General features: G+C 34.2%; 1 protein-coding gene and 1 non-coding gene across 2 annotated transcripts in view; both read right to left on the bottom strand.

Annotated features, from left to right (window-relative positions):
* LOC138376852 (tRNA-dihydrouridine(20a/20b) synthase [NAD(P)+]-like) overlaps positions 1-19,613 on the bottom strand; it is a 53,815-nt gene that overhangs the window by 14,092 nt on the left and 20,110 nt on the right. Inside the window, exons 10-12 of the mRNA XM_069461416.1 lie at positions 13,116-13,266; positions 11,836-11,971; positions 7,654-7,762 (exon numbers count right to left, since the gene is read on the bottom strand). Of these exons, the coding sequence (XP_069317517.1) occupies positions 7,654-7,762; positions 11,836-11,971; positions 13,116-13,266 (396 nt within the window). The remainder of the gene's footprint in view (positions 1-7,653; positions 7,763-11,835; positions 11,972-13,115; positions 13,267-19,613) is intronic.
* On the bottom strand, positions 3,455-3,589 carry LOC138377758 (small nucleolar RNA U109). The gene has a single exon (XR_011231904.1). It is a non-coding gene; the product is annotated as a small nucleolar RNA U109 (small nucleolar RNA).

The raw sequence follows: 19,613 nt of genomic DNA, 5'->3' as shown, positions 1-19,613 counted from the left end.
CACAGGAAAGAGGCAAAGGGTTGATGATGAATAACAGAGACATAGTTGTAATGGGGTGATATAATAAAATTATGATATGTTTATATTGGAAGGATGGGGGATAGGAAGTGTGAGAAGTTGGGTGAGATAAGAAATCTAAGCCCTCATCGTCCATATAAGAAAGTCAAAGATAATATCCCACATTGAGAGATCAGGAAGTAACTACCTAAACATTGCATTTAGAAATCTAGAAGCAAATATCAGAAGAAATAGCTAAACGAATTGAATGTAATTGCTTCTGGGGAGAGGACCTGAGGAGATGGCTGGTTTTCATTATAACCCTTGTATTACTGTTTGACTTTTAAAACTTTATATCTATGTAAAACTTTGATAAAGTAAAAAAATTAAAAAGGTACTCTAGATGAATAACCCCATCATTTATAAAGCATTATAGTGACTACTTTGTGTTATAATTCTTAAGCAAAGGCTTTCAGAGCTGGAAAGAGCTCTAGAGGTCTAGTCCCATTTTTTATTTCCCTAATATAATTATTAATATAATGAAAAGAACATGCTAATTTCTTTACTCAGATCATTGCTACTCTTCTGTAAAGTTTTATTATTCCATATTAATGGCTCTAATAAATGTTCTAAACAAACACCCACACTCTGACACTAATGAGAAATGGTTCTGTTTACTGGCATATTCCATCTCTTCTTCCCCCCCAATGCCCCACCCAAGAGAGCTAAACATTTAAGATCTGTGGCCCCATTACACATAACACACTTATTCTGTGAGCTAACAGATGGATAAAACATGCCAGGTCCTGTCCTGATGATTCTAAGATTGCACAAAACATTTTTCTGAAGTGAAGAATATTGGTAAATTAACTACCTGCTGAACTTAAGTTTAGAGAAAGGGAAGTTACTGTGAAAAGTTCTCTGGTGAAAAATAAATATAATTTTAAGAGTCAAAAAGCCAATAGTGAAAATAGTTCTCGATGGTCATTTTTGTTTAATTGCATTATTTGGAGCTATTTAATAGACATTAAAGGTTAAACTAGTCCATTCCTTCATTTTACAAAAGAGAAAACTGTAGCCTAAAAAGGGCCACGAACTTAATCAAGATTACCCAGTGTATTCTCACAGAACTTGCAATGTTGGTCATATAATTTAACACACATTTAAACAACTTCTAACATTTATGGTCTACCCTCAAATTAGAGAATAAAGTCAATTAATTAGATAATTCAAGCCAAAAACGTAATGCATCACATTACCTGGATATTTAGAAGAGGGTTTTTTGTTGAAACAATAAAAATCTATCTTTTTCACTATATAAAGAAATTCATTATAGAAAATAATTTAAACTCCAAGAAAAAAGTCATTCATTGTACATGCTAAAATAACCACTATTAATAGTTTGGTGTATTTTTTTCCTAGTTGAAAGTGTTTTTACAATAAAGTTGTCCAGTTTAATTTTTGTACCTCACTTGGCAGTAAACATAAACCTGCAATAAGTTGATATATTCATTATAAAACTATTCACCATGAAGACCTTTAGTGAACATGCATATATATATGTAGGGAATAAGATAGTAGGAAAAAACACCAAGGCATTCGACGTTGTCATCTTCTCCTACCTCTTAGTCACCTCCTCTCCATCAATTGACCCCTCAAATTATAGCATTAGCATTCATTGTACCCAAAGGTAACACATCAACTTCTAACAGACCAGTTTGTTATATGCTTTGCTTTTCTCACTCTTAACAGTAATGCCATTTCTCTTGTTTTTTCTGCCACTATGTCCACATTTAGAGAACTGTGCTTGATTACATCCTTATCACCTGGAATATTCCATTATTCAGTATGCATTTAGCACTCTCATGTTTTTTGGTAGATTAACCCATGTTTGACACAGGGGATGAAATGAATCCTAGTTATTTTAGGTACGTATGTTTGGTCCACCATCTGGACTATAAACTTTTCTGGGAAGAGACTGTTTCCTTTTGCTTTAATGCCCCTCTGTAGAGATTATAAAAGCTTTTCCTCAGGGTAGATATCAGATATCCTTTCCAGTATTGTCAATAATAATGTAGATATCTTTGAATTTCTGTTTTAAGTTAATATCTTCCCCATAGCTATTCATCTTGGTCACTGGAAGACATATAAACAGTTTATGAGTACAGGCCTTGGGAACAGATAAGAAGCTCACAAGAAAGGGCAATATCACAACTAAATGGGAATGTAATGGGGAACCAAACAGGATGAAATATCACCATTACAAATTAGTCCCAGGAAAGTTGTCCTATAGCAAGTAGATCCGTTTTTTTCTGGTTTGACAATAATATTAACATGTAAAGATAATATAGAGATGAACTAATAAACACTAATAAATCCTTTACCTAACAGGATGAGTCACAGATTTTATTTGCTTTAATTAATATGCCATTAATTACATTTTGCCTTTGCCACATCTATCAAATAAACTACAGTATTCTTGTTTAATATGGGTTTTTGTTTTCAGTTAATACAAAAGGGGACAGAGATGTCAAAGGAGGAGAAACTTTGAGACATGTAAACAGAGGTGAAAAAACATGTTTTTTTCTTATTTAAATCATAAAAGCTCATTAAAAAATAAAGCAAAAAATATATGACCAACAGTAACAAACTGCTTTTAGGTATTAGCAATTTTAAAATAAGATAGTGGCTTTGATGTAACTGTAGTTCAGTTAAAGTTAACTGAGTTCATGTCCACAAGAATTTGTAACAGTAAAATGTAATTAGGGTGAACTTTGAGAATTTAGTTTTAGACAGATATATATAGTTCATTTGTAAGGGACAGGAAACTCCATAGTTTTAAATTTGCATACAATGCTTCTGTCTTATTCTTAAGACTCAAGAGGCAGGAATATAGGGTTTTGGGTATACAGAGTAGCAATTTGCCTGTAATTTTCTATCTTGTCTTGATCTTTACTTTTTCTTAAAAAGCACTGTAAATATTTTTCTCTTCCTGATCCCTGGCAATAAAATATGATTTTTTAAAAAAGGAAATTTTACTTCTTTTCAAGGTAGGTCAAGGTGATGCAGAAACATTTATCCAGGAAGAGAGTTAAATTATCAATATTTTAAATATGGAATTAGAAGGCTCTGTTTCTTGGTCCAAATCTAAGGTCTCTGCTGTATGCTGCTAATACTTAGGTACACATAATAGGCCTTTATACTCAATTTCTGTTCTGTTTGTATAATCTTTGTTTAGGTAGTTTATTTAAAATTTGTTTTATCCTCAACAGGTATACTTTTTAAGGAAAGTGTTAATTAAGCTCCATGGTAAATGATTTTGCAATGAATAAATTACTTGAAAAGTTCGTTAAAAATTGCTGATGAAAGGAAGAAAGGAGGAAGGAAGGAAGGAAAGAAAGAACAAAGGCAAGGTCAAGGAATTTGCCTCAATTACTTTTTTTCTTTTCTTTTTCCTTTTTGTAGGAGATAAATACTACTACTCAACATTTATTATAAGATTGGCAGCTCTAAGAATTCCTTTTTAAATACAGCCTGTTATAGATGTATTCCTGCTCCTAAAGGAATGAAGAGCAGACATCTCCACATGCAGCTCAATCACTTTTTGAACCATATTTACTTTTACCATTGCTTGGATGCTTGCAATGATTGAATGGTACATATTTTCTCTAGTTATAAGAATAAATACTAGGAAGGTATTTATTTATAAAAATAAGTACCAGTAGTTTTCCTGGAAGAGTCCTTTGAAGTCAATCTTCTTGGACATCAGAAGATTCTTCCATTACATACAAGGTCTATTTCTATTATGAGAGCTTGTGAGCTTTGTAAATTCTTTAAAGCTTAGGGTCTTATTTTTCATGGCAGTGCCCCTTCCCAATTATTCCACACACTGGGACATCAGAGTTATTGTTAAATGGATCATTAAAATGACAGATCAGATCCTTACACCTGACTAAGTCCTGAGTGTAAATTAGGTGCTGCGGGAATATGCACACTGTCTTTTGAATTACTTGGGTGATATTACTGCACTGAAGCACAGGTAATAATTTATGAACTCTGGTCAAAATAGGAGTTGAAGGTTAAAAACTGATGGTGAGTTTGCCACTACTGATAGAGGGCTCTTGACAACTGCCTTCAGAATGACACTTTTCTAATTTGGGGCTAATCAGCTTAAATAAATATTTGTATTTATGTTTTATTTCCATTAATATAAGTGGGAGAAAACATTTAGATTTAAGAAACACCAACGGTAAGAAAATTCATATGAAAAACACCCTATTTGACTCTTTAAAAAAAAAAACCACATTGCTTTTTACTTAATTAAAAAATATAAAAGATTTTATATTTTTTGAGACCTTCTTAAGCATTGTTGCCTTAATGCCCTTAATTTTTAGAAATCAATGAATATTTTTGAGTGGTACTGTGTACAAAGCATTGTACTGCTGAATTCATCCAAATCGTGTACTATTAATTGATATAATTTCTTAGTTCTCACCTTAGTGAATTTTGACTGGTATAGGTCAAGAGAAGATGGTCAACGAAATACCTTCTTTAGAAATGGAACTTTTATCTTCTCAAGGTCATTAAGAATGTTATCTAAAAAATAACTTTGGGTAAATGTGTTCATAAAATATTGCAGGAACATGTTGCAGGAACCACACAGGACATACTCAGACAGATAAAATCTGCTTTTGCCTCAACACTGATTCACTTTGAAAGTAGCTTTACAGTCTACACTTCAAACACAGAAACTGATATTACTTGTTATCAGATTATAAACACAATGTTTATATTATCAAATAATTCATTTTTTCCAAACATCTGATTTATCTTTTAAAGAAATGCTTATGTAATATTAAGTTTACTTTTATGCCAGACTTAGGAAGTTAAAACTCAAAATATCTTAGAGTTGGGATTTTTGAAGGCAAAAGAAAAAGAAAACAAATTGATCAGGGTTAAGAGAAGTGGAGCATGGCACACAACCTTCTTGTCTATCTTTTATTTTTGCACCACCCTGCTTATAATATAAAAGATCCTTGGCAGATATGAAAAAAAAAAAAAGAAGCAAGATTTGAAACAACCTTTTTTTTTTTTCTTTTTACTAATTAAAGGTGTTTTGGAAATAGCTCCTGGCATTCTTCAAAGGGATTAACAGCAACATTTTATGCTGGGTAAAAAAAAAAAAATTAGTTTCTCTTCTGAAATGTCCATTGTAGAGGGTGAGTAACTACTGAATTCATTTTCATATAAACATTAAAATTTCTTGATCATGTTCCAAATCTTTTGGAACTGCAGAAAAACCAACAGTATCAACTACAACAAGATTCTTGAATTTTAGGCTATATTGTAATAACCACGTAAAATACCACTCTGTCAGAAGGGTAATTTATTTTTTAACTTATTGCCTCTATCTTCTTTTTTTCAGTTTAAATAATAAGTAGGAAAGTGACTAAAGACTTTTGTATCAATAAAATAAATGAATGGGACATGATTAAATTAAAAAGCTTCTGCACAGCCAAAGAAACAGTCACGAGAATAAACAGACCACCTACAGAATGGGAAAAAATTTTTGCATACTACACTTCAGATAAAGGACTGATAACAAGAATCTATTTAGAACTCAGGAAAATCAGCAAGAAAAAATCAAGCAACCCTATCAAAAAGTGGGCAAATGACATGAATAGAAACTTTTCGAAAGAAGATATAAGAATGGCTAACAAACATATGAAAAAATGCTCAACATCCCTAATCATCAGAGAAATGCAAATCAAAACCACAATGAGATATCACTTAACCCCAATGAGAATGGCCTTTATCAAAAAAACCCAAAACAACACATGTTGGCGTGGGTGTGGAGAGACAGGAACACTAATACACTGCTGGTGGGACTGCAAACTAGTGCAACCCCTGTGGAAAGCATTATGGAGGTATCTTAAACAGATTCAAGTAGACCTGCCATTCGATCCAGCAATCCCATTATTGGGCATATACCCAAAGGAAAAAAGGTCATTCTGTAACAAAGACACATATACCCGAATGTTTATAGCAGCACAATTCACAATAGCAAAGATGTGGAAACAACCCAAACGCCCATCAATACATGATTGGATTAGTAAGCTGTGGTATATGTATACCATGGAATATTACTCAGCTATAAGGAATAATGAAGATACGACATCTCTATGGTTCTCCTGGAGAGAGTTGGAACCCATTATATTAAGTGAAGTATCCCAAGAATGGAAAAACAAGCATCACATGTACTCACCAGAAAATTGGTTTCCCTGAACATCACCTAAATACACACCTAGGAACGACACCAATCGGATATCAGACTGAGGTGGGGGGTGGGGGAGGGGATGGGGGTATGCCTACACAATGAGTGCATTGCGCACTATTTGGGGAATGGTAACGCTTGAAGGTGGTGACTCGGGAAGGGGGGGTGGGGAAGGGAGGGATATATACCTACATGATGGGTGCAACGCGCACTATCTGGGGAACAGACACGCCTGGAGCTCTGACTTGGGGGGAAAGGCGGTACATGGGCAACGTATGTAACCGCAATTCTGTATCCCCCATAACAATAAGATGATATAAAATAATAAAAAAAAAAAGAATTTTGTATCAAATAAAATATCCTCTGTTTTGTTTTGTTTAGAGAATTAGCTTTTATCTTTGTGCTTTCCATCTCAAATTCAACTACATCCTGATGAAGTAAACCCTATCCAAACAATGTAAATAGATATTTCAATAATAAATAATAGCAAGTTGTATTACACAGAACTTACATTATACTGAGACCTACTTAAAGAAAATCTAAACTTACAAAAGGTATAAAGCAGGTCCTTGATTCACTGAATATTCTCCCATTTACCTCCAATTTAAAGTATTGGAAAATATCTGAAATTGGAGAAGGTCTATGCATTGATTATTACCTTAACTCCAACTGGCTGAGATGTTCCCCTTTTGGATGACATTGGATTTGGGGTATCTAATTTTCTGTGCTATGCAGCTGCAAGCAATAATAATTTGTTCTTTGACTAGGAAAAAGGAAATACTATCAGAACTTTTTTTTTAAATGTAGAAGAAATAGCTGCCTTCAGGGAAATGGAGTTGAGATGCTCTACTCCAAGCCTACACTGCAATGTATTTTGTAATGAGGCATTCGAATTCTCGGCTGACATCGTTGCTTACTCTATGCCTACCCATCTCTTTGAAGGAACACTTTCCTTACGTCTAGCAGGTGGGATATATCAAGGCTTGAGATAAGCAATATATTTTCTTGTAACAAAACTGTCCCCCTGCAATTGCTTCTTTGAAAAAAGCAATATATGATGATGAAAAAATGTGATTCACTTAACAAAAACGCATTTACAAGCAACTGTTCAGGAACATAGCTCTTTTGCTAAGGCAGGAACATCTGTATTTACAATACAGATCTGAAACACCTACATGTTTTTCTGTAAAACAGAGCATGTTTCTCTTGGCTGACACAGTGTTTTATCTTCATATTTGAGCAGGAATTTACAAATAGGTCATTCTTGGTATTTTAGTCAGAAGGACATTTAGGCATTAGTTTTGTTGTAGGGAAAACAATGAAGTGTAACAGCATAAAATACCATGTTAGTCTTTTCACTTTTCACATGCACGCAAAGTTACCATCTGAAGTCTTCCTTAGTTCAGTTTTCAGTTTTTCCTGCTCTTCTACTAGTTTTTTGTTTTCTGTTTCCAAAATGCGGTCCCCATCCTTGCCATAGTTTTTCAAGATCTATCATAAAAGAAGTAAGCTTAGATTACAGCAGCCAGACATTATTACAGAAAATAAGCTGAGTAACCTATTTAAAATTATTGGTATTTAATTTGTTCTTTGTCCTTTTCAATATTTTATAATTTCCTACAATGTACTTTTGCTAACAGAAACTTAATATTTGGCAAACACACAAAAAAGATTTCTCCTTATTATAGCTGAAATCTCTAAAATGAAAAAAAATTAGCCAGGTATGGTGGCCCGCACCTATAGTTCTAACTGCTCGGGAGGCTTAGGCAGGAGGATTGCTTGAGCCTGGGAGTTTGAGGTTGCCGTGAGCTAGGCTGACGCCATGGCACTCTAGCCTGGGCAACAGAGTGAGACTCTGTCTCAAAAAAAAAAAAGAAAAAGAAAAGAAAAGAAAAAAAGAAAAAAGAAAAGAAAAGAAAAGAAAGAAAGAAAAGAACTTTTGGTTGCTATGATTAAAATTGTTTTCAAAAGTAAATAGTGTGAGCCACTATTCTTCAATTAAGTGAAAGACGTAAATCTATGGAGAAAAAAACAGTTCTGAGGATGATATTAATTGGAAAACCATTATGTTCTGATTGAAGAGCTATCTACTCAGACTATTTTTTTTTTTTTTTTTTTTTTTTGAGACAGAGTCTCACTCTGTTGCCCAGGCTAGAGTGAGTGCCGTGGCGTCAGCCTAGCTCACAGCAACCTCAAACTCCTGAGCTCAAGGGATCCTCCTGTCTCAGCCTCCCGAGTAGCTGGGACTACAGGCATGCACCACCATGCCCGGCTAATTTTTTTTTTTTCTATGTATTTTTAGCTGTCCATATAATTTCTTTCTATTTTTAGTAGAGATGGGGTCTCACTCTTGCTCAGGCTGGTCTCGAACTCCTGAACTCAAACGATCCGCCCACCTCGGCCTCCCAGAGTGCTAGGATTACAGGCGTGAGCCACCGCGCCCGGCCTACTCAGACTATTTTAATACAAATTTATCAGAAAGAATATAACATTGTCAGGGTGGAGATGGGAAAGTGGAAAATGACAGAGCCATCTCTATAGTTGGAAAATTCTATCTAATTTTCATTAAATAGTCTCCAAATTACTTTAATTTAGTTAATCCTTTACAGTGCTCTTTATATTTTAAAATCTATTCTGGATTTTAAAAACGTTTATGTTTTTAACTTATCTTTTCTAGGCAAGAGAAATTAAGATCTAAATAGTAAAACAATTGATCAAAATAAAAATATGTAGTAAAAATTTCATAATATGTACATGTAGATAGAAACTATCATTATTATAACTAAGAAGATGACTTAAAGAAATGATAAGGAATTTAACTTATTAAGAAAGACAAAATAAATGTTTGAAAAATAAAATATGTGCACACTGGCATGGTCATTTGACTAAATGAAGTGGCAGCAACTTGATATAACTTCTATAGTAAGGTAAAAAGTAATTCAGGAGAATCTTAAATTCCTCTCCATAAGAGAGGAATTCTACTGCAGGGTGATTCTTTTTCTAATGTAAGCTGATATATTCAAACAACAAAACTCTCATAAAGTTCTACTGAGCAATGACTACATGCAAATATTTTACAATGCAAGGTGCTCTAAACGGATAAAAATGTAAGAGAAACATAATCTCCACTTTCAGGTAACTTCAATCTAGTAGAAAGGATAAGACAAGAGCATAAAAACTGTAGCACAAGACCAAATAAAATACTACTGTGCCATAACGGAGATTAGGCAGTGCAGAAGTAGCAATTAAAGCTCTAATGCATATATTATTTTACATAATCCCTGGAACTAAGTTTTGGAGATAAAAGAATTGAAGTACATTTTGAAACTGAAGAAGGTTCATACCATACCTTTTGGAAAAAAAAAATTTTTTTTCAAGAGAAAGACAAGAAAAAAAATTTCTCCAAATCTCTTAATTTGTTGTCCACTTTAAGTTCAAAACAACCCTAGCTGTTACTTCACTGAATTTAGTTCATACAATCTCCAGTGATTACCCAAATTAAAAGAGAACCTCTGAGTTGCAGGAATGTTTTCACTGACTGCTTGAATTATTATGCCATTGACTTGGAAAAGTTGGATTTGTGTCAGTCTTGTAAATAAACTTTCATTACTGCACTTGAAAACTTGTCCAAATTTATAATGTGTAACTTGATGCTGAAGAAAGACCAAGTGCCCTGAAATCTAAAATTCAATAGCTACCAGCTACAACAATGCAAGTGTTCACTGTCCCTCCCGCCTTATCCCACACCTTGGTAAATGGCTGGAAAAAAAAAAATCAGTGAGAAGTAAAGCTCCATCACTTAAATCAGTTAAATTAAAAGTTAATTGGTCTTTCATATTAATAATTACTTCATTGCTTTAACTGAGTATCAGAACAGAAAGGGGTCTTAGGCACCAAATGCAAATCATTTTATAGGATAGCATAGGACTTGAGGGGACAAAACAATGTAGTTAAGAGTGTGGATTCTAGAGTCAGGCTGCTTGGGTTCAAATCTTAGTTATGTCATGTATTAGCTGAAGGATTTTGTGCGAGTCACTTAACTTTTCTGTGCCTCTGTTTCCTCATCTTTAAACTGCAGAAAGTAACAATACCAACCTTGCAGGGTTGTTATCAGAATTAAAAGAGTTAAAACCTTACTGTTGAAGCATGTGAAGCAATACCTGGCATAGTGCTAGTATTTATAACTAAGGAACTTTGGGGCCCAGAACACATGAGGTGACTTGCCCCAGGTCACATGGCTAATTACTAGTAGAGCTAATTACTAGCACCCAAGTCTCCTGGATCTCAGGGTAATGAGCTTTTCTGTAGATAATATGTCTCTGATAGACAATGAAGAGGTGTTTTAGCAATTTTATCTTCCCTTAGCTAATATATCAGAACCTGCATGAAGTACCTCGAAACAGAAGCTGTCTTTGATATTCTCACCTATGGCCTTTATTGGTCAATTAGCTATACTTTGGACACTGACATTTCTTACATCTGGCTCACAGACTTTCTCCCTACTGTGTACTGGCTTTAGCCCAGAATATCTGTGCTTCCTCTAATGATATAGAACCACTGATTGGGTCACAGCCACCCAGGATGTAGGGCATCAGGACAGTATGGAACCAAAGGGGAGCAAAAAAAAAAAAAAGGATAAATCATGCAGGGTCAAGGAATCAGTAATCATGAAATAAGTTTCCTTGCAAGAGTAACTGGCTCTGAAATCAATTCCAAAAGAAAGGCTGCAAAAACATTTTGAGGAAGGTGCTTTGTTTTTTTTGAAGGAAAAGACTAATTTAAGTGCATTGATTATGATATATATGAGGAAAATAATAGCATTAAAACTTTACAAAAACACTTTCCATTTTCTTAGAGCTGAAGAATAAGAGGAAAACAACTAAAGAGGAAAAAAGCAGTGTTCTAATAGTTACAAATCATTACTCTCAGGTGACGTGTATAATTTTAAAACAAGATAGGTACATAGTAAGTCCTTCTACCAAAAGAAGGCTGTGTGTTTTTGAATTTAGCCATCACATATTAATCAAAACTTTGATGACTATGTTTTTGTTTTTACCATTGTGAAATGAGATCAAAGGATAGAAAATGAAACAAATAACATTAAAGATTTTAAATATTACATACAATTATCAATCTAGCATCCACTACCTTTCTCTGCTTTCTACATAACCAATTAAAAGAAAACTAAAAATTAGGTTTAAAAAATACTTTATCTGAAAAAGAAATGGAAATAGAGAGTTATAAAGACTTGCTTTGGGTTATAAAGTAAAATTAACGATAATGAAGGAATTACAATTCATATTCTCAGAATACAATTTTCTCCTTGAATCATAGGAAATAGGTCCAGTGGCTTAATCTATTATGGGGAAAAATTGTGGGAACAAGCAAATCTAAAGAATAGTAAAAATACTTTTGAAACAATCATTACATAGAATATTGTTAATTATGGTTATTTTCTACTTATAAACTGTGAAATTGCTCTTTTTGACGCTGAAAAATAATATATCCCTCCTTGGGAACACCAACAACATTCATACAAATTTTTACAAAGAAAATTTAAATACCCATTTTAGTTTTTCATTCTCTTCCATAAATTTTTTGGCAGCTTTGTTAGTATTGTCTGCTTGAACTTTAAGTACTCCTTTGTTTGACAGTTCTTTTGCCAGCTGAGTAATAAGTATAACCAGACGTCTCAACACTCTAAGAAAAAAAAAAATCAGAATAATGTATAACTAGATCAATCATCAGAAACTGTGACATTAAAACAAACAGTCATTGTCAAATGACTCTCTGTTATGCATAGGAGTAGTGAAAGGAGATGGTGTTTAACTGGAACATGATTTTTTATTTTTAAAATCCAAGTCTGCCAGTCAAAACAAGCCTGTGTCTTCTTCCTTTGCAATCTTTGTTAGAAGACCAGCATTTGGAATACAGGTTCAATAGAATTTATTAATTTCTTATCTCATCGAGGCCTTTAGCCTGGAGGAATACAAGCAAGAAAATTTCAGGCAGTATGGCAGGGCCAGTAAGAGAAGTTGTTTTTTGTCCCAGTTCAAAATTTGCTATTTAAAGAGCATTGTATAAGGTCAGTCAAACCTAAAAACTGCTCATTTACATCTGTTTATGGGTAACTTCTATTGTTAAAAAATCTTTGATTATTCATTCAGCGGATATTTATTTACTCAAGAACTGCTAAGTGTTAAACACTGCTTGGCACTGGGGACACAGCAGAAAAAAAACAAACAAACAAAAAAAACAATGTCTGCGCCTTCAGGGAATTTAGGTTCTAGCTTCGGTGGCAAGAGTTAAGATAGTATTTAATTATGACCATGAATGATACCAGAAAATAAAGTATATATATATGTTTTGTGAGAGCTTATAAGAGACCTATCTACTTTGTGGGTAGTGATGGCCACAGAAGGCTCTCCTGAGAAAGAGGCTAAAGGATGAGTAAGAGTTAGCCAGGGAAAGGAAGGTAGAGAAGGGAGGGAAGAGTGTTCCTGCATAAGGAATACCCTATGTGAAGACCCTGAAGGGAGAAGGAGGTAGGTACACCATAGAACTCAATTATTATTTGTTGCAAGATTGAATGAATGAATAAATAGTAAAGGTCAGCGTGGGTGGAATGAATTATACATGTAAGAGACACATATGAGACAAAGCTTCAGAGAGAGGCAGGGCTTATTGACTTAGCAAACCTACAAACTGAAACTATTGTTAACTATTTGGGTATACCATCTTTTATGGAGATGTTAGTTTAAAAAATAACTATAGTATAGTGGGAAAAATGAGAAAGAGAAGCATAAATCGTATTTTTAAATTGTGCTTCTATTTTTTTACTTACAGCCAAAAAAATAATGAAAATCCAGAAATGTAAAGATTTCTTTGAGACCTAAAAAGTTTCATCTGTGTATGTTCATAGGCATCAGGTTTGGTTGTTGCGCTCTTCTCAAAGGCATGAGTAGCGGAATACTTCCTTACTTCTCTCACAGCATCTATTACAGAAAAAGAGAAAACATTATTTTTGGCTTTTAAGAATATACATTTATTAAAAGTGGAAAGCAGTTTTAGAATAACTGACCAAACTTTTTAACAATAGGCTTTAGGTGGAGGAGCTCTTTTTTTCCCCCTCCATAGTACCTGGGAAGGTATTATGCTCAAAATAGGTGCGCTGTCAACGGATACTCGTGGCAAATTTTGAATTACGATAGCATTTTTTTTTTTTTTACCATTTATCTAGGACTTACTATCATTTTATTTTCTCTAATTTCTAGCTATACTGCAAACTATTATCCTTTACTCTTTCTATCCCTAAGGATGTCTAAAATTCAACTTTTGACAATGACAGATGTCATATCCCATTATAATCGATTCCAAGAGACCATCCCATTTCTCTTACAATACTAGCATTTTCTTACATCTATCGTTACTTTAAATTATTGAGATTTTAGAAATATTTGGTTACACTGAAATTTCTACCAGCATAAGTTTGTTAAAATGGAATTTGCTCTATGATGGTATACACTCGCCCCAACTGGCATGTAGATGGCATCTGCTTTCAGTTCTGGTAAATCTCAGATCCAGGGGAACCACTTCTTTCCAGTGGGAAATAGACATCAGCTTACTAGTATTTATATTTAGTGTATTCCTAGTCACTAGATTCTTATATGTACTAGGGAAGGCGTCCGTCTTAGATGTCTCCAAAGGTAGTGGAGGTGCAAGAAGTTAGAAAGCTCTTTTCACGTGACCATCAGCATTTTTTGGAAAGAGTTATTGCCACACAAGGAGAGACAGTGAGGCCATTCTGACTATCTTATTTTGTTTTTTTTTTTAATTTTGTGTTTATTTTTGGGTTTTTTTTTTTTTACTTTGAAATATAATTCACATACCATAAAATTTACCTTCCTAAAGGATAATTCAATGTTTTTTAGTATACTCACAAAATTGTGCAATGAGGACATTTCCACCATCCCAAAAAGAAACATTATACCCATCCCCTACTCTCCCCAGCTTCTGGCAACCACCAAATTACTTTCTGTCTCTATGGAACGACCTATTCTAGACATTTCATATAAATGGAATCATATACTGTGGGGTCTTTTGTGTCTGGCTTCCTTCACTTAGCATATTGTTTTCAGGGTTCACCTGTTATAGTATGTATCAGTACTTCATTACTTTTATGACTGAATAATATTCCATTGTACAGATGTGGTAACATTTGGTTTATTCATTCATCAGTTGATGGACATTGGTTATTTCCACTTCTTGGCTATTACGAATAATGCTGCTATGAACATTCAAGAACAAGTTATGTATTGACATATATTTTCATTTCTCTTGGTATATGCTTAGGAGCAGAACAGCTGGGCCATATGGTAACTCTATGTTTAATTTTTTGAGGAACTGCCAAACTGTTTTCCAAGACAGCTGTAGTATTTTACATTCCCACAAGCAGTGTATGCTGGTTCCAACTTCTCCACATTCTCGGCCACACTTGTTATTATCTTTTTGATTATAGCCATCCTAGCGGGTGTGAAGTGGTGTATCATTGTGGGTTTGATTTGCATTTCCCTGATGGCTAATGATGTTGAGTATCTTTTCATGTGCTTATTGACCATTTGTATATCATCTCTGGAAAAATGTCTATTAAGATCCCTTACCCATTTTTAAATTGGGTTATTTGCCTTTTAATTTGTCCCCCCAAATGTCTTTTATAGGTTTATTCAAACAGAGAATTTTACAATGGACATTCACCTCACATAGCTATGTCTCTGTAGTCTCTTGATATACCCCACTTTTAAAAAAAGGCATTGACTAAAGTGCCAGGCCAAATGTTTTATAGAAAGTTCTCACATTTGGGATTTGTCTGATTGAGGTATAGTCTAATTTGTTTCTCTAACTCCTATATTTTTACAAAACTGGAAGTCAGGTTAAAAGACCTGACTGGATCAGGTTTAATACTTTTGGCAATAATCCCTCAAAATTTACACTGTGGAATGTTAGCTTGTCTCATACTTTTTGATGCTAAATTTGATTACTTGGTTGAGATGATATGTTAGTCAGGGTTCTCCAGGGAAACAGAACCAATAGGATGTGTGTGTATGTATAGAGAGAGATTTATTTTAAGGAATTGGCTCACGTTTTTGCAGAGGCTTATTAAGTCCAAAGTCTGCAGGGCAGTCCAACAGTTTGGAGACTCAGGGAAGATGTACAGTTCGAGTTCAAAGGCAATCTGATGGCAAAATTCCTTTTTACTCAGAAAAGGTCAGTCTTTGTTCTATTAAGGCCTTCAGTTGATTGGATAAAGCCCACCCACGTTATGTAGGGTATAATTTGCTTTACTCAAAGTCTACTTATTTAAATGTTAATCTTATCTAAAAAACACCTTAACAAAGTATCCACAGTAATGTTTGACTAAGTATCTGGGCACTGTGGCACAGCCAATTTAACACACAAAATTAACCATCACAGATAGTGCCCACCAGATTTTTCCACTGTAAAGGTATTGTCTTTCTCTTTGCAATTAGGAAGTAATCTGCTTTTATTTTTCCCTTTAGTCTTGAAAGTAGTGTGAGTCTCCCAATTGTGTTCTCTTTTATGATTTTTTTTTTTTTGGCTGTTAAGAGCTTTTCATTTGTCTATATAAATTTTAGAAACTATTGATCAACTTCTACAAAAATGCCTGCTGGGATTTTGACTGGGACTGTGTTGAATCCATAGATCAATTTTGGAAGAATATACATTTTAATATTATTGAATCTTCCAGCTAATGAAACCATCTCCATTTATTTTGATCTTCCTTAATTTATTCCAGCAATGTTTTGTAGTTTTCAGAGCTCTTGAGCTTTTTTTTTTATTTCTATGGTTTTTAGGCTTCTTGGTGTACTTACAAATTTTTTTTTAATTTCATTTTCCAATTGTTAACTATTTATAGTATAGAAATACAATGAGTATTCACATATTGGCCTTGTATTTTGTGACCCCACTACATCAATTTCTTAGACATAGTAGCTTTCTTGTAGACACTTTAGGATTTTCTACATAGACAATCACGTCATCTGCAAAGATTGTTTTACTTCTTTCTTTTCTATCTCTATGCCTTGTATTTCTTTACTTATTATTATCTTGGTTAGAGCATCTATTATTTAATTGAATAAAAACAGTGAAAGTGAATAATAACCTTGCCTTGTTTCCAGTCTTATGGGGCAAGCCTTCAATATTTAATTACGTATGATGCTAGCTTGAATTTTTTTGTAGATGATCTTTATCAAAATGAGGAAGTTTCCTGCTAAATTCTAATCTGCTAACCTTTTTTTAAAAGAGAAATCATAAATGAATACCCCAAAGGTGGAAACAAAATCATTGATTTTAAATTTTTTTCTTTTTCTAATAACATTCAAAGCTATAAATTTTTCTCTTAGCAGTGCTAAGTTTCAGATTTCATTGAACTCCTTTTTGTTCTTAAAACGTATCCTACCAAGAAGGTAAAGTTAGAGTACTCTGTTCAAGAGTTGCTTGAAACAATTCTTTTCTCTTTGTCATATATTTCCATCTGATATCTATTCAGTTCATTTGTTTTGGTTTATTTTCAATTCTAGAGCTTGCTTTTTTCTAGCTTCATAAAATTGAAGTTTTCTTTCTTTAAATTCTGGAACAGTTTGAGAAGCATTCATATCTGTTTTTTGAAAGCAGTAGAATTTCTTGCAAAACTATCTAGTTTTATGCTTCAGATAACTTTCTATAATTCTCCTAGAGAAATTCATGTGCTTAAATTTTCTATATCTATTGGGGTTCATGTGGTATATTATATTTTTCCACAAAATCATCCGTTTCATCTAGATTTTCAAATTTATTTGCATAATTGCATAAAATAATGTTAGGTTATCTTTTTAAAATTTCCTCTATCTTAACAAATATTTTCCCCTTGTCATTTCTTCAAATTGCTTCAATAATATATAATATAGTAAGAGCATGCCAACCACTACAAAAGAACCAAAAAGCAAAGATAATATTTGTAAGTTATTTTGAGTAGGCAGAGAGTGAGTAGAAGGATCATGATGTTTGTGATTCCACTTCCTTGGTAACTAAACGGGAATAATACTTCTGGATCCATCAGGTAGAAATGCTGAAGATTAACCAATAATATTAAAAAGTTCTGTAAATATAAATGGTCATATAAACCCATTTGTAGAATGAATCACTTACATAACAAAAAGAAAACTACCTGAAAAACAGAATGGACTCAAGAATAAGGCAAGAGTGTGACATACAGTCAATTTCTTTTTTTTTTTTTTGTTTGAGACAGAGTCTCACTCTGTTGCCTGGGCTAGAGTGCCGTGGCATCAGCCTAGCTCACAGCAACCTCAAACTCCTGGGCTCAAGCAATCCTTCTGCCTCAGACTCCCGAGTAGCTGGGACTACAGGCATGCACCACCATGCCCGGCTAATTTTTGTATATATTTTTTAGTTGTCCAGCTAATTTCTTTCTACTTTTTTAGTAGAGACGGGGTCTTGCTCTTGCTCAGGCTGGTTTTGAACTCCTGAGCTCAAATGATCCTCCTGCCTCGGCCTCCCAGAGTGCTAGGATTACAGGCGTGAGCCACTGCGCCCGGCCAATTTCTATAAACCATCTGAAAATACTTTTTTTGGATCACTTGTGGAAACTTTCAAATTCCTGGGATGCATTTCTGATGACACAAAACATATTCCTGGGCTTCTGACTTCCTTTCTACCTGTTACCATGCCCTAAAACACATACACATGCACACACACTTTTCAGTTAGTATTGGCTCTAGCAATATAAATACCTTGTAATAGTTACCTTATTTAGAGAGACAAACAAGAAAAATCAAATAAATTCCAAAGTAAATTATAAAGTAAGTTTGGGTAATCCACTGGTTTTGCATTACTTATATCATTGTTGTTCTAGTGACTAGAACGTTGGACTATCAACTCTATGTGTGACTGCATTAAGCCTTAAAACACCTTAATGAAATAGGTGTTATTACCCATTTTGAGATGGAGACACCGAGACTTAGAGGATAAGCACCTATCTGCCTGCCTTATCTATCCATGATGTCCCTGTTCTCTGGCATTTACTCACTCTACCCCAAAATGTAGGCTCTACCTAGCAGTCATTATTCTGCCTTGTGACCCTCCCTGGCCATAAGTTACCAGATGAGGGTGGATACCAGGTGCTAAATGGTTCAATTTTTTTCCTTTGAATTGGAATTGAGATTCAGAGATGCTAATTAATCCATGCATCTGTGGTGATAACACCTGGCAGCTGTGTGGTACCCATTTCTGCCTTGGGGACAGAGTATCAGAGTCCGTAGAGATAAGGAAGAATGAAGTAGACACAGGGAGAAATGCAGGGACAAGAAAAGGACACTTCAGTTCCTAGTACTACTCCTTTCCTGAAATTTGGCTTCCTTCCTTCCCTGGGCTACTATGAAACAATCCCATAAATTCCCCTTTTTTGGTCAAGCAAGCTCAAGTTGGTTTCTGATATATGTAACCAAAAGAAGCTGGACTATAGCTCCTCTCCCTTACATGATAAATGGAAGCTTTCAGTAGAAATTTTTGTGATAATTTTAGAGTTAGAAGATAACAGTACTCTAGTAGGAGCTGGAGAGATTATTTCCATCTCTCCCTTTATTTAAATCAAACTCAGAGAAATAAAATGCCACTCCAAACGTCATTTACCTAGCTAGTGGCAGAGTTGGAACCTGTCTTCCTTACTGTTCTTTACTCGTTTATTGTGACTAGTTATATGGCTGGAGATTCAATACATATATTTACATGAGACAAATACTGACATTTTGAAAAGAGGGACAAACCCATTCACACCCTGATTCAATTATCTTCCTGTATTATTTTTTTTAAAATCATACTGTACCCTCTCAAATCAGATGTTCTCACTTTTATAAAGAGGATTCCAATTCAGAGGTTGGTGGTTTGGAACATGGAACACATTTTCTTACAAAACAGTGTCAAAGATGGTGGTTATGGTCCCAAGTTGGCCCCTGTAAAATCTACTTAATTCATAACACAACAACTCTGAGAGAATTCTGAAGGGAAACATACTCTATAATGTATAACAAAAGCTGAAGTGCCAAGAAGTGGCATTTCAAGAAGTATTTGGGTCATTGTAGACAAGTCAATCTCTCTGAGCTCAGTTACTTTTTCTTAAAAACACGGTGATTATCAAGACTCATAGAACTTCTGATTTGACAAGAACCTTAAAGGTCCACTTTTAATTTCTAAGATATTATCATGAAAATTTCAAACGTGCTGAAAAACTAGTATAATAAACATCTATAATCCCATCACCTAGATTCAA

The sequence above is a fragment of the Eulemur rufifrons genome, chromosome 29, assembly GCF_041146395.1.
Source record: "Eulemur rufifrons isolate Redbay chromosome 29, OSU_ERuf_1, whole genome shotgun sequence".
In the NCBI taxonomy this organism is placed as follows: domain Eukaryota; kingdom Metazoa; phylum Chordata; class Mammalia; order Primates; family Lemuridae; genus Eulemur; species Eulemur rufifrons.
This window is presented reverse-complemented; position numbering and strand designations above follow the sequence as displayed.